This window comes from Taeniopygia guttata, chromosome 23, assembly GCF_048771995.1.
Source record: "Taeniopygia guttata chromosome 23, bTaeGut7.mat, whole genome shotgun sequence".
Taxonomy (NCBI): domain Eukaryota; kingdom Metazoa; phylum Chordata; class Aves; order Passeriformes; family Estrildidae; genus Taeniopygia; species Taeniopygia guttata.
The window spans coordinates 3,139,200-3,153,498 of NC_133048.1; the positions used below are offsets into that span (position 1 = coordinate 3,139,200).

The following is a 14,299-nucleotide window of genomic DNA, read 5'->3' on the forward strand; positions in this document are numbered from 1 at the left end:
GGCGATGGCTCGGGGCGGGAGGAGCCCAAGTGAGGGATAAGGTGAGGGATGAGGTGACGCCCTCAGGTGAGGCCCCGGAGGTGCCACCGGAAATCGCCTCACGCCGCAGCCGTGCCCAGGTGAGGCAGAGCTGGGAACGGCGGGTGGGTACCTGAGCGGCTGAGGAGCACCGGGGACGTGCCCGACCCCGCTCAGGGGCGGTGTGCGCTCTGTATCCGCCCGTTCCTGCCGGTCCGTGCCCGTTCCAGCCGGTGCCTCCCCGGCCTTCGGCGGCACCGGGAATGCGGACACCCGGTGGCCGAGACACAGCCGCCTCAGCGCTCCTCCAATCACCGTGCCTGTTACTCTGAGCGCTGCGGCAGGCGCCCAATCACAGAGGAGCTCTCAGCGCCAACGCGGCTGGTTTAAGGTGGCTCGGCGGAGGCGCTTCGCGCATGAGTCTTAAGGCGGCTCCGGCTGCTGTTCGCGCCACCGGGAGGGCGGAACGGGTCCCACCGGGGCAAACCGGGGAAAGGCGCGGGGCCGCGGCTGTCCCTGCAGCCGTGGGCCGAGGAGCGCCCCGGAGCTCCGGGCGGAGCCCGCGGGACCACCTCGTCCCGCCCCAACCGAGCGACGGAACGCGACTTCTTCCGCCCGGCCCCTGATAGCCCTGCGCCCATAGGCTGGCACAGACCCCGCCTCCACGCGACAGCCAATCCTCACCCCCACCTTTGCGCCGGCCTTTGATTGACAGCGCTGGGGACCAATCGGGTGCACCGGGCAGGAAGCGGTCGCGGCGCTCGCCCGGCAGCCGGAGCGGGAGGCCGGGGCCGGTGAGTGGCGGGGAGCCCCGAGGGGCGCGGAGGGACGGGCACGGAGGGACGGGCGCGGGGCCGCAGCACCGGCGGGTTTGGTGGGAGCCCCCCGCGCCCCGGCCCGGGGGTGTGCGGGCGCTCCGCCTGCCCGGGGTGGGTGCAGCACGGGCGGTGTGCGCGGCTCGGGCCGGGGATGCTGAGCGAGCCCTGGACGGTCCCGGCCGGGATCCGCTCCGGGCAGGGCCGATGCTGCTCCCCGGGGCGCTACGCGGAGCTCGTGTGGGGCTCTCCGGACGCCTCCAGCCCGCTGGGCTCCGGGGAATTGCGGCTCTGGGCAGTGCAGGCTGCGGGAGGAGCTCTGCTCCTGGGGATGCGCTGGTCCCGGGCGAACTGGAGCTTCAGGGAGGAGCGACGTGAAAAGCAGAGCTTGGAGGATTGAGAGCCTTTGTGATGCTGTTAAATGCCAGCTGAGTGCGTCACCCCTGGGGGCCAGCCAGTTCACAAGAGCTTGTAAAGCAAAGCCTCTGCGAGTTTTTGTCCAAGGCTTTCTAAGAAGATATTTAAAATCTGCTTTTCTTTTTTATGTACTGCTCTGAGTTTGATTCCAGAGGCGTTTCTGTGGCCTATCCTTCATTGCAGGTTTTGGACCACTGATTTTTTTTTTTTAATCTAATTATTTGGATTTTATTTCTTTTTTTCCCCTTAGATTCATCTTGAAGGAACATAACCTTGCTGCTTCACTGACTGGCTGGAAACAGTGGCTGATCTAAAGGGAGGCAGCAGGACTCATTTGTACTTCCCTGAACTTGCCCAAGGGAACAGGATGGATGTCAGGGAGCGGTACCAAATGTTGGTTCCAGCAGGGTCCAAGTCTCTTCTTTAAAGAGAACTTCCAGCATCAAGAAAGCTGAAAAGCAAAGGAAAAATCCCAAAATGGAAGGAGGAAACAGCCCCAGCCTGCAGCTCCAGCAGCTCCCGCTGGCCACAGCAGCAGTTTCTGTGCAGCCACACACAGACTCCTTCTCCTACAAGGTCAGCTGCTACCCCAGCAGGGAGGTTTCCATCCCCAGAAGGCCCTGATGGCACACATGAGCTGATAATGATGCTGCTTTGGGGTTATTTTCTGCAGGAAGGGCTCAGGGAAGGGGTTTAGCCATTTCTGGGGTGTCATATCCTGTGCTTAGTGAGAGAGAAATTCTGTGCCTGCAGAGCAGAGGAGCTGGAGGAAGGTGTGGCAGTGGAGGTGTTTGGGTGCCGTGATTCCCACAGGTGCCTTTCCAGCCTCAGCCATGCAGCAGTGACAGAGCAGAGGTTCTGCTTTGCTCTGTGTGTTTGGGTGTTTCAATTTCAGGGGGTGAGCCCACAGCAGAGGCTGCAGCTGCCTGGGATGTGGGGCTGTAATTCCTCCTTGTTCTCCAGGTGGGGGCAAATAAATTCCCTCTGGATTCCTGATTTCTGCTCAGGAAATCTCATCAAAAAGGGGTTTTTATTTTCCTTTGTAATCACAGTCCTGGGCCCTTGTGGAAGTTGACCCTGTGGCTTGTCACAGCCCAGAGAACTCTGCACTGTGGTCACACAGTGACATCCTCCTGCCACCCTGGGAACCTCTCAGGTGGTTTTGAGTGAAGCTGTTTGGGTGAATCTTTTTTTTTTTTTTGTGCATTCTGATGAAGGTGTTTTTGTTCTGCTGCTAAGAATTTGAAATCTGGAAGTTCTTCTGTATATGAGAAAACCAAGATTAGTCCATTTATTCCTATTCACTTCTGAATGTGAGCTGGGTTGTCCCAAATCAATCCAAGTAAGGAGTGGGCTGAGAGAACAGTGCTAATGACATTTAATGAGATTTAGGCAGTTTTGGGAGCACACAAATATTCAGCGGCCTCAGGCTCTTCTCTTCAGTTCTCCTGTGCACCTCCTTTGTGACTCAGCCTGCTTTACATCCTTTCTTTATTTCAAATTCCATCTTTAGAGCGTGAGAATTGTTGCTGGGCTTTCAATGCCAGTGCAGAAGAGGTTGGGAGCTGTCAGCAGTCTCCTGTGACTTTGAGAATAACTGGTTATACAAAAAGCAGATTAAAATCTGTGATAATTGGGCTGCCTCATCACATGGGCTGAATCAGTGACTGAACCAGCAGCTGCCACAAGTGGAGAAGAGCAAAGTAGTTGGGAAGCAGATTCCTGATCCATTCTCTGTCAAATTCCAGGGCAATAAAATCCTCATAAATATATTGTTCAGAGGGAAGAATGAGTGATGGTGTAGGGCTTTTTTAGCCTTATCTTCCTCCTCTCTGAGAAACTGCAAACTAATTGAAGTCTCTTGGAGAAAGTGGCTGTTGAGTCTTATCTTCCAGCTGAGGTCACAGGTCTGGAGCACAGCCAGAGCACTTATGTGAGCTGCCCCAGATCAGCAGGAAGGGAGGAAGATAAATAGGTTTTATTGACAGCTGGGTGTTGGACCAGATGACCTTTAAAGGTCCCTTCCAACCCAGGCTGTTCCATGTTTCAGGAGTGGTTTAAAAGTCTGCTCTCCTCCAGAGTGTGCAAACCCCTCTGGGTTCCTTGACTAAATTTAATAATTGTGTGTTCCCTTTGTTTCTGCAGGAGAACTTGATTGGGGCACTTCTGGCTATTTTTGGGCATCTTGTCAGCAGCATTGCCCTCAACCTCCAGGTGAGTTCCCTGAAGCAAACACTCATCCTGCATTGAAGTAAACACTCAAAGGTGACAAAGCTGCTTTCTTTCTGTTTTCTTGCCTAGAAATACAGCCACATCAGGCTGGCAGGCTCCAAAGATCCCCGGGCCTACTTCAGAACCAAGACCTGGTGGAGTGGATTCTTGCTGCTGGTGCTGGGAGAACTGGGAGTGTTCTCTTCCTATGCCTTTGCTCCTCTCTCACTCATTGTGCCCCTCAGTGCAGTATCTGTTGTGGGTAAGCAGGAAGGAGCCTGAGTGTCCCAGTGGGAGATTCCTGACTCCAGAATTCACTGTTTCTTTCTCCTTTTTTTTTTTTTTTTTTCCCCATAGCTAGTGCAATCATAGGAATTATATTTATTAAAGAAAAATGGAAGCCCAAGGAATTTTTGAGTAAGTTCCAGTTTCTTTTCATTTTTCCTCTGTGTTTACAACTCATCACACACAGCATGGGCCCTCAGGAATTATAATTACAGGGATGGCAAGGTCTCATTAGCACCTCTTGGACAAAATGTGTCATCTCATCCATTGTTTATTACAAACTAATGTATTTTTTCCTGGCTTGAGCCAAGTCCCCTGAACCTCACAGAATTTAGAAACAGGCTGAAGGTGCAGCACAGGCACAAGGGAATGAATTCCATGAACATGGAGGTGTTTGCAGAAGTGGGGAAAGGGCTGTGGGCAGGATCACAGATCTTGTAGCTTTATGTATTTAGCAGATGCCACCTGGTACCAACTTTGTCTCAGCTCCCACACCCTCAGTGCCCCTGGTGGCTGGCAGGAAGGGCACCCAGAGGAACATCCACATGTCAGTGATGGTCCTGAGGGATTAATTCATTAATTCCATGCATCCCCCTCCCTCATTAACGCTGTCCTCTCCTGTTCCTGTGCCTGCCCAAGGGCGCTACGTGCTGTCCTTCGTCGGCTGTGGCCTGGCAGTTGTTGGCACTTATCTGCTGGTGACATTTGGACCCAACAGCCACGAGAAGATGACAGCAGAAAACATCACCAGGCATTTAGTGAGCTGGCCATTCCTGCTCTACATGGTGAGGGGCCATGGAGGGTGGGGGTTTTCTCCTGGGGACACTTCCATTTCCAGCATTATGTTTCCTTCAGAGTTCCCTGTGTTCACTCATTAATGTGGGACAGCTTTTCCAGGTGTCAGACACATGCACAGCTCCTTTTGTTTCCCTGAATTCTGTAGGATTAAATGGCTTTGACTGAAAATTTACTGGGGCCTGAATCTGGGCTTTTTCCACACTGACTTTCTCTGGGCCTACAGATCTCTTACTCAAAATCCCATGAAATTTGTGTTTTAATGAAGATAATCTTGGCCATTGCCCCAGGGACCACTTGTGGAAGCTCACTGCAGAAAACAGACTGAGATCTCTCCTGTGAAAATTCAGTCAGGACTATTTGATCAGCTGCTTTACCACAAATCCAATACCAAAAGTGCCCCATGTTTCCTGTTCTGCAAGAAGCTGCTGAATATCTCAGACTGGAACCTGAGATGATGCTGAATTTGGCCTATAACTGTGTGGGATCCCCATTTCCCTCTGATTTGCCCTATTCTAATGTTTGATTGGCTCAGAATCTCATTTACTGCCAACCCCATGTGCTCTGCATCTCTAATATTCTCATTTCTCTCCTTTGTAGCTTGTGGAGATCATTGTGTTCTGTCTGCTCCTGTATTTTTACAAGGAGAGAAATGCAAACTACATTGTCATTATTCTCCTGCTGGTGGCTTTGCTGGGTAAGTTGATATGGACTTGTAAGATCCTTAAACAGTAAACTGAGGCATGCAGGGGATTATATTGATTTAATTAATGTCATGAAATGCACTCATTTCCTTCAGAAATGTTCATGAAGCTGATCTTTAGGATCTTTGCAAATGATCTTTGAACATTTAAGGCTTATTCCCCATCAAACAAATGATCTGCCAAGCACAGAAAGTGCAGTTTATTTATTAGTATTCTTAATTTGAATCTGGGCGCACAAAGGGTAGCATTCAGTGTGTAAGGAGAGCTGAGCCAGTGGGGGAAAGGGAGGATTTGACCTACAAGGATTGTCTTAGCTCTGTTAAGATTTGCTGTGTGGTTAAAGAAATGAGGAATTCTCTGCCAGCCCAGCTTGTCCCTGATAATTCTGATATCCCACAGTGGGATCTCGCAGTGACTTTGGATTTACACATTTAAATTTTTTTTTTTTTTTAATAGAAACTCTAATCAATGAAACTTTTAAAAGGATGACTAATAGCAAATCTGCCACACTGAAATCTGTGTCACAATCCTCAATTTTTGCTGTTTATGCACCTTCAGTTCCTGCAGTGTCTTTCTTTTACTCTTTTTTGGGTTTTTTGAGCTGTTTGGGGCTGGATTTCGGTGGTGCCTCAGAGGCTCCATGAATTACAAAGCAACTGCCCTAATTCTGAATGGCCCAACTTTCAAAGCAAGGAAAGTTCTTCCTGATTCTTGTTTTGGAGACTTCTTTGGCTTTATTAGCCAAACCAAATGGAAAATTATATCCTTCCATCCTGTAATTGCCCAACACTCTTTAAACACTGACACCACCAGTAAATGCTGCCAGTTGTGTAGATAGAGAAGGGTTCAGTGATTTATTGGAGGTTGCTGTGGTAGGTTTGTGGGGAATGGAGCGGGCAGAGCTGGGGGCAGCTGGGCAGAGCTGGGGGCAGCCGGGCAGTTTGCACACCTTGGCTGGCCTGGCAGGAGGAGGGGCAGGTTTTTGGGGTGCTGGGGTGGTTTGCAGCCTTGTGCAGCTGCCCCAGCTGAGTGTGCTGACCCCCAGGTTCCATGACCGTGGTGACAGTGAAGGCTGTGGCTGGGATGATCCTGGTGTCCATCCAGGGCACCCTGCAGCTGGACTCCCCCATCTTCTACATCATGTTGGTGTGCATGATTGCCACAGCCATCTACCAGGCCACGTAAGGACTCCTCTCTTTCTCTGCAACTGTGTGGGCTGTGGGTCAGGAGCTGTTTGGTACCATGCCAAAATACCTATTAAAATGTAGAATTATCCATTCATTCCTGGGGGATATTTGCTTTTCCACAGAGTGACACTGCCAGGTGGTTTTAATGCCACCATTCAAGTATTTGCTAAACAGTTTTAGGAGTGAAATGGTGGCCAGTCAAACGCAGTGTCTGCACAGGCTAAAATCAAAGTGCAGCATCAGTATTGTTGATAATGTGTCTATTCTTAGGGTTTTCTTCCCTTTTGTACTTGCAATAACATAAAAAGCTGGTAGCAGCAGAGATAAAAGGCTTCTCAAAATATGAGGGACACTCTGTCCCTGAGGTTGGGGCAGTAATTTCAGTGCAGCCACAAACCTCCCTCTTTTGTCCGTTTTATTCATTCTGAGGTTTGCTGCTGCTGTTCACTGAGAAAAATAATGAATTTCTTAAATTTATGCATCACTTCTGAAAGGTGCTTCCAAAAAAAGGATCCTTCCCAATCAGCCCCTGTTGCCTGTGATTGTGTTGCAGGTTTTTAGCTCAAGCCTCCCAGCTCTATGACTCAGCTCAGATCTCCAGCATTGGCTACATCCTATCCACCACAGCAGCAATCTCAGCAGGTAACTGCACAAACCTTTCTAAAAAAAGGGCAAAAGATTTTGGGAAATAATCCTCTTGAAGAAGGTGAATACTCAGCAATATGATGTTTTTTTGACATCTCTTATCTGCACTGGCTTTGTTTGGTTTGTTTTTTTTTTTTCTTTTTAAAAATGTGAATTATCCCATTAGACTGTTAAAATTTTCTGTTTAGTGCTGTCATTTGGTTTAAAGTGCAGGGGATTTTATCTTTGAGACTGTTCCTCATTCAATATGTGTTTAGATGTGCAGGTTAAATGTTTCCTTGTTTTTTTTTTTTTACTTTAGTTTCTTTACATGAAAAATGTAAAGAGCAGGAGGCAGAACATGTTTCCTGCTGCCACCCAGAACACTTCTAGAGGTTGGAGCTGTTTGTTGTTGTTTGGGGTCAAGAGTTTGCATCTTTTTATAGTTAAATCTAATTTGTTTCATCATTCCAAAATAGTCCCTCTTGTTTTGCTGCACAGGTTCAATTATATCTCTGTTAGTGACACCAGCAGAACTATTTTGGTAGTGAAACTTGAAAAGATTTGTCAATAATTTGTGTTAAAATAGAAATCAGGACACCTATTTTCAGATCATTAAATAAACAAAGGTGCTGGCTATAAAAATAGGAATCCTGGCTGATGTGGGTTCTGGCTGAAGGTGGAATTGGGAAGATGTAATGAATTATTTTCTTTTCAAGGAGCAACTTTTTACCTGGACTTCATGGGTGAAGATGTTCTCCACATTTGTATGTTTGCACTGGGGTAAGTGCTCCAGGTTTCCTTGACAGAAAACTGTTGCTTCTTGTGACCCAAATTTTAAAAATACTTCTCTGTCAGAGCAGAGAATGGCCCTTAGAGCTCAGTGCTGTGTTTGGAAAAAATCGTGTAACCCTTGGTAATGCACAATTACACAACAATTAATCACTAAATCCTCAGGATCAGCTGGGGTGCTGAGCATATGGCTTGATTTTCAAGCTGCCTGCTCATGAATCTGGAAGAATTGTAAAATAACCCAAAGAGACCCTCTCTGTGAACCTTATTTCAGATTTTGCACCTTCTCTGAACTGTGTCTGACTTCTGGAGTTTTTAGAGCATGGAGAGGCACAATGCAGATCTGATCAGTAAAACATTTCCTGTGTAACTGAATGTTTTAGTGTAATTAGCTCTCCATAATCAGGGGACATTCTCAAATGGCTTTTAGATAAGTACAGGAAAAAAAAATCCTCAGACAATTGGGGGTGGAGATCATTGTTCTGAACTGCACCTTGCTCTGTGACAATCCAGATCCATGGTTGTTGGTGTGTTTGCAGGGAGCCTTGGGAAGGTCAGGCTGCTAAACCCTGGAATTCCATCAAAGCAAAACCAAATGTTGCTATGCTTCCTTTCCCCTGCAATTAGTCAAGGTTAATGAATTAATTAACATGCAAACTTTTCCCTGTGTTTGACAGAGAAAAGGTGAAGTTGTGCTGGTTGCTGGGGGTGTTCCAGTGCTGCTCAAGGGGGCTCAGCTTGGACAGTGCCCTGGAATTCTGGCTTTGCAGTGCTTGAACTGCAGCTCTGAATTCTGTAGGGAGCAACATGGAATATTCCGTGCTCTTCCTTGCCAGGCTTCTCAGTGACCCTTTCTCCTCCCTCAGGTGCCTCATAGCGTTCCTGGGAGTCTTCCTGATCACGAGGAATAGGAAGAAGGCTGTCCCCTTCGAGCCCTACATCTCGATGGATGCCATGCCAGGTAAGCAAAGTGCAGGGCTTCACCCCCCTGCTGAAGGGCTGCGCTGCCCAGGCAGGGCTCAGGCTTTGCCTCTGCTCCGGACTGGGTGATCAGGCAGTTGTTACCTGGGGATATTGAACTGCTTTGAGCCTGTGCTTGGGATTGGGCTCGGTGCTGCAGGAAGAACTGATTTTTGGGGATGGCTCAGAAGTGAGGTAGAGGAGCAGAAATTTCCTTTGGGAAGCACAGCTGAGCTCTTTGGTGAGCTGTATGAAAAATCTGCAGCACTTGATGGATAACTGAGAGCCATCCCTCAGTCACTGGGAGCTTATTTCTCCATCAGCTGCTCCAGTGCTGAGCACAAACCCACCCTGTCTTTGATTTAACACCCGAGGAGCTGACGAGCCTCAGGGACTGCTCATTTCCTGACTGAACAGAGAGCTGGAAAATTCTACTTTTGTCCCTAATCTGTGCCTCTGCTCCTGCAGGCATGCAGAACATGCACGACAAAGGGATTGCAGTGCAGCCTGACCTGAAAGCCTCTTTCTCCTACGGCGCCCTGGAGAACAACGACAGCATGCCAGAAATCTACACTCCAGCCACGCTGCCCATCGTGCAGGAGCAGCACGGCTCCAGGGGGGTCTCTGCCCCTCCCTACAGGGTGCTGGAGCACTGCAAGAAGGAGTGAGTGACCTTCAAGGACTGATGGGAGTCGTCAGGAGCTTGACCTTTATTTATTTACCTGTTCAAATAGAAGCAAGCATAAAGCCGACCTTGAGAAGAGTTTCAAGCTCATCTCGAGCTGAACTTTCCAGGCTGATTATTAAAATAAACAACTTTTTCTAGTTGGGAAGTTGAAAGCACTTGGTAGGAAGCAGATCCCAGTTCTGCATGGAATTCTGCTGGCTGGGGGTGCAGCACTGTGGAACTGATGAGAGAGGAGATGCTGTGGAAGTGACTGTGCAGTTTTCAGCCCTGCTGGGAGTAGTTTTATCTCCAGACAACTTTTCAGGAGCTGCTCACAGAGAGAAGGACAGGATTTAATCTTTCATTTACAGGGACTATGACAGATTTCCAGGGAGGCTCTAAATCCTGATGTGATCATGGAGCTCCCCTGACATGGCAATAAATGGAATTGTTTTGAAGCACCAACACTGGAACTTGCTGTGTCTTTAGAGCAGCAGAACTGGTGAGAGTGAACACTTTATCCCTTCAAACCACAAATTTTGGGCACTTCTGTTCTGGTGTTGAACATAAGCACTGAGGATGTGGGTTGTTTTTAGAGCACCACTGGATTATATGGCTTAGAACAAAGATTATTTGCCAGTTTTCTGATTTCATAGCAGGAGCTTCAAGTTGGATTAAATGGTGCAGAAGGAACACTATAAAGGATGAGGACAAGGAGAAATGAGAATGATGTGACTGTATCTTGTGGGGAATTTGTGTAAATTTGGATAAAATCTGAGTTCTTTATCATGTTTATTTATTTTCTTCCTGATTGAGGCAGGATTTCCACCTTTAATGGTCCCAGCTATTTAAAGGTGTTGCAGTTCCTTAGTTCAAAGCTCAGTCTGGGTGATGTAAGCTGGGGTCTTCCCTGTTTTTCTTTCTTTTAAAAAAAGGAAAAACAATACTTGTCTACTATTGTGGATGACCTAAGGAGAGAGGTTGCACAGCCCAGCATTCATTGAGGCCTGTGAGGATAATGGAGCTTTGTGTACTTTGATATTTATCTTTCCAGCTTCCAGGAGATGGCCAGGAGCTGATACTGAGGGAGAATGGACACAGAGCAGGGAGAATGGGGAACTGTCAATTGAGGAGGAGAAAGCTCAGCATTCACTGGTTATCCTGGCACTTTGATAGCACTGGCTGCTCTAAAATTGGGGAGTTTTGCTGGGAAACTGAATTTTAAGTCCACTCAGTGTGGTTTGGACTGTCTGCAAAGTGGAGTCTCCAGGACCCTGGAACTTTATTTGAAAGGAATAGTGCTCATGTTCTGTGTATTTTCAAGTGATTCCCCCGATATCAGGGAGTTTGGGATTATCTGTGATTGGGAACAGTGTCTTTCTGCATTTATTTATTTTTATTAGTTAAATTGACCGTGGCCAGTTTCTGTTCCTGCTGCCAGAAACTCCCAGCAACTCCCCTGACCTGTACATGATGATTCTAGGTTCTTGTTGTTGTAAATGACAACAGAATTGTTCCTTTGCATTTGTTTGCTTTGCAAGCTCTGCAGACTTATTCAATCTGGGCATACTTTGGATTGCTTTGGCATTTTTGTGCAGCTTAGAAAAATAACCTTCCCCCTGCACAGGGAGGTGCCCTGGGGCTGTACCCAGGTTTCTTCACCAGCTGGGCACAATTCAGATCTTATCAGTGGCATCCCCTGCACTGGAAGTTAGGAAACCTCAAGAAATAACAGCTTTCCTTTCACCATCAATGCTTCGTTTGTGATTAAGCAAGATAAGGATGTTAATGGGCTCCTGCTGCCAGAGCATTCATCTTTCTGGGGTGCAGTGACACTGATTTACTGCCCCTGGATGTGGTCATCGATTGTTGGTGAATTTATGGGCAGCTTTTGTTCATTAACAATGCAGAATGAAGCAGTGCAGGGAGGCTGAATGGGAAGGGCACAGGAATGCTGCCTTTCCTTATCTCTTCCCATTTAATCAGCCTGTTCTGACCTATTGGTTCTGCAGCCACAGAACACAGAGTCTGAAAACAAGCTGTGCTACACCACACACTTGTTCCATGGCAATATTCTCTGTGGTTAATTAGGTGATATAAAATAATTCATCAGAAGGGCCTGTTTGGCTGCTGACACCCAGATGAGGATGGTCCTGTGTGTGACAGTGCCTTGGTCTCAGTTCTCATCAGGGTTTAAACAGGAGCACAGACTTGGCAGCCCTAACTCCTGGTTTGGGTTTTCCTCCTCAGCAAAGGCCCTGAGAGATGGACAGAGCTGCTCTGAGGTGGCTGTGCTTCTCTTGCAGGCTGCTCTCTGGCCTGTTCAGGGGTGGTTTTGCTGTAAACTCCCCAATTCTCCTGAGCCCAGCTCCTGACCTTGCTCCCTCAGGCATCAGCCCTTCTCTGAGTGAAACTGCCCCCAGCCATGAGCTGAGCTTTTGTCTTATTGTGTGGGTTTGGCCCTTTCTTTGCAAAGATTCTAAAGGCAAGTCTTGCTCCAAAGCTTTACATAACCATGTTTTATTTACACAGTCTCTGTGTGCTCAAATAATTCTACTTAATAATGACAGTTCCCTTTACCTGCAGCCATAGGGAAATCTTCTTTTGTTTGCTTCTGGAAACTTGCCTGCCAAAGGTCTCCACTGGAGGTGGTGTCTGTTTCTACAGCACATAAATCACAATATTTTTGATCATTGTGCCACAGCAGTGGAGCCTGGGGTGTTCCTTGTCCATGGGCCTCAGCTCCATGACTGATGTTGGGGTAGGACTGAGGGGCTGCACCTCACTCCTGTTTGCTGCTGCTGTCCAACACTGGAATCTTAACATGGGGTTGGTTTTGTTTGGTTTTTTCTATTTTATGCACATTCCTCTTTCTTGCTTTTTCTCCCAGTCTTCCAAAAGATGTTATTTTCTGCTCTTTAGCCTAAGAAAAGGCATGAGCAGGGCCCAGAGAAACCAAGTGTCTTGTTTAAACTTGACTGAAGGGCTTCTGTGCTCTTTCTGGCACTTTCAGGAGTGAATTAAACTCCTCACCTCCCTTCTAGTCCAGAGAAGCTGAAACAAGAAGGGTTTTGCACCCTCACACTGAGCTTTTCATAGAATATTTGTTAGTCTGAGGTGACAGTGGCCATGCCTGGGATTGCAGCAAATATTTACAGCTGAGCAACACAGGAAGGTTTAAAGGAGAGGAGCCCTATGCCACATTCCAGGGTGAAAAATCATTTAAGTGTTGTACAGCACGCTCTGATCTCTGAATATCAACAGTGTAGGGCTCATGCAGGACCCTGCAAAGAGGCACAGCAGCCCCAGGTTCCAAATGGAAGGGATTTCCCAGCACCAGGAGCTGCTCCAGCACTTTGTGAAGGAGCAGCTCCTTGGATTCATCCCTGCCTTCTTCACCCAGCGTGAACTGACACCTCTGGCCTCCACCCTGTGTGGCTTCTCGATGCATTAGAGCACTTAAAACATCCTCAGTGTGTATTTTATGTGTAACTTAACTCTGTGGAGCACAGCTGAATGTATAAAATGATCTGCCTACAACGTTCTCCTGTTCACCTTAAAATGTGTTAATAAATCAAGCTTTACACTCTTGCACTATAAAGGACAACTGCTTCATTTTTCACAGGCAATGTTGCATGTCTGTTTAATTCTATTTGTCTTTCAGATGAGACAAATGAAACCAAAGTTTGAATAAAAGATGGTGGTAAAATGAAACTTTGAATAAAAGATTGTGGTAAAACCTATGGAATTCTGGCTTGCTCCTTGCTCCTGGTAGAGCTTTAATTGACCAAAAATTTCTTGGCAGAAGTTGACAGGATTTAGGTGACTAACGTGTATATTGAAAAGACGTCTCTGTTTTTAGCAGGATACTTGTAAATGAAATGCAGATTGTTACAACATTACTAATGCTCCCAGTTTCACAGGATTCTCCACATATTTGGGGTAAGCTGTAGGAATTGTGCAATTAACTTTTACAACTTCCTTTTACAGAGCTTTGAAAAAAATATTTAGCATTTAATATTTTGGACAGCTTGAAATTGTGATCCAAAGAAAGGGCTGGGGACACAACCCAGAATCATTGTGTGTTTGGTGGCCTGACTAGTGATGTTTTTACTGAAGCTGAGCTTCTCTGACAAGTCCAAGCCCCCTGAGAATAGCTGGGAATGCAGCTGTGGCAGGTGTCATCCCTCAGGCACAGGCCACCCTGTCTGGGACACAGGGACTGCAGTAAGAGATACAGAAAAGTGGCAATTTAGCTTAATCGACTGCTTGCCAACCTAATTAACACTCACCAGATGGGTTTACAGTCCATGGGGAGAAGCAGAGGATAACCCTCAGGATATTTTTAATTAAATGTATCTCTTGGGGTCCCAAACCACAAAGGGAGAAAAGACAAACAACCCCAGGGCAGCTTTGGGGTTAGAGCCGCACTTCACTGAATCCCTGCATTCCCTAATCCCCAGAATTTCTGATAAAAGTGGTACTACTTTGTTAACATCCACCATTCAAGGGTTTGTGGGTTACACTACAGGTGTTCTAAGTGCTGATACAAAGATGTGCCATCGATGTCAGGAGTGTTACAGCAGTGCTACAAACGAGGTGTTATTGCAAGAGACAGATAATTTTAAATGCCACTGAAGTGGACACAAATGTTGCAGTTAGTGGTATTAGAGCAGAATCTATTGTTGGCCAGGGAGGAAAATGTGGTATCGAATCGATAAAGCAGGAGACTGCAGCAAGGGAGGGCTGAAGATGGACAGTACCCTGTTACCACCTGAATTTGCGCTGTATCTAAATTGCAGAATGCCTTTACCTGGACAGGGG

The 14,299-nt window shown here is 47.3% G+C and overlaps 1 protein-coding gene across 3 annotated transcripts; it reads left to right on the plus strand.

The window, feature by feature from the left end:
- Window positions 1-8: 8 nt before the first annotated feature.
- NIPAL3 (NIPA like domain containing 3) lies at window positions 9-13,218 on the plus strand. 3 transcript variants are annotated; one of them, XM_072918036.1, is made up of 12 exons: window positions 9-119; window positions 1,501-1,826; window positions 3,396-3,464; window positions 3,552-3,723; window positions 3,819-3,878; window positions 4,386-4,531; window positions 5,142-5,238; window positions 6,291-6,426; window positions 6,986-7,074; window positions 7,776-7,839; window positions 8,715-8,809; window positions 9,277-13,218. In XM_072918036.1, exons 2-12 carry the CDS (start codon window positions 1,728-1,730, stop codon window positions 9,474-9,476), a joined length of 1,227 nt encoding a protein of 408 aa, XP_072774137.1. In that variant the 5' UTR covers window positions 9-119; window positions 1,501-1,727; the 3' UTR covers window positions 9,477-13,218. The 3 variants fall into 3 exon arrangements, with proteins under 3 accessions (XP_072774137.1, XP_030146371.1, XP_030146372.1); XM_030290511.4 differs by lacking the exon at window positions 9-119 and adding an exon at window positions 653-812; XM_030290512.4 differs by lacking the exon at window positions 9-119 and adding an exon at window positions 813-947.
- The last annotated feature ends 1,081 nt before the right edge of the window (window positions 13,219-14,299 follow it).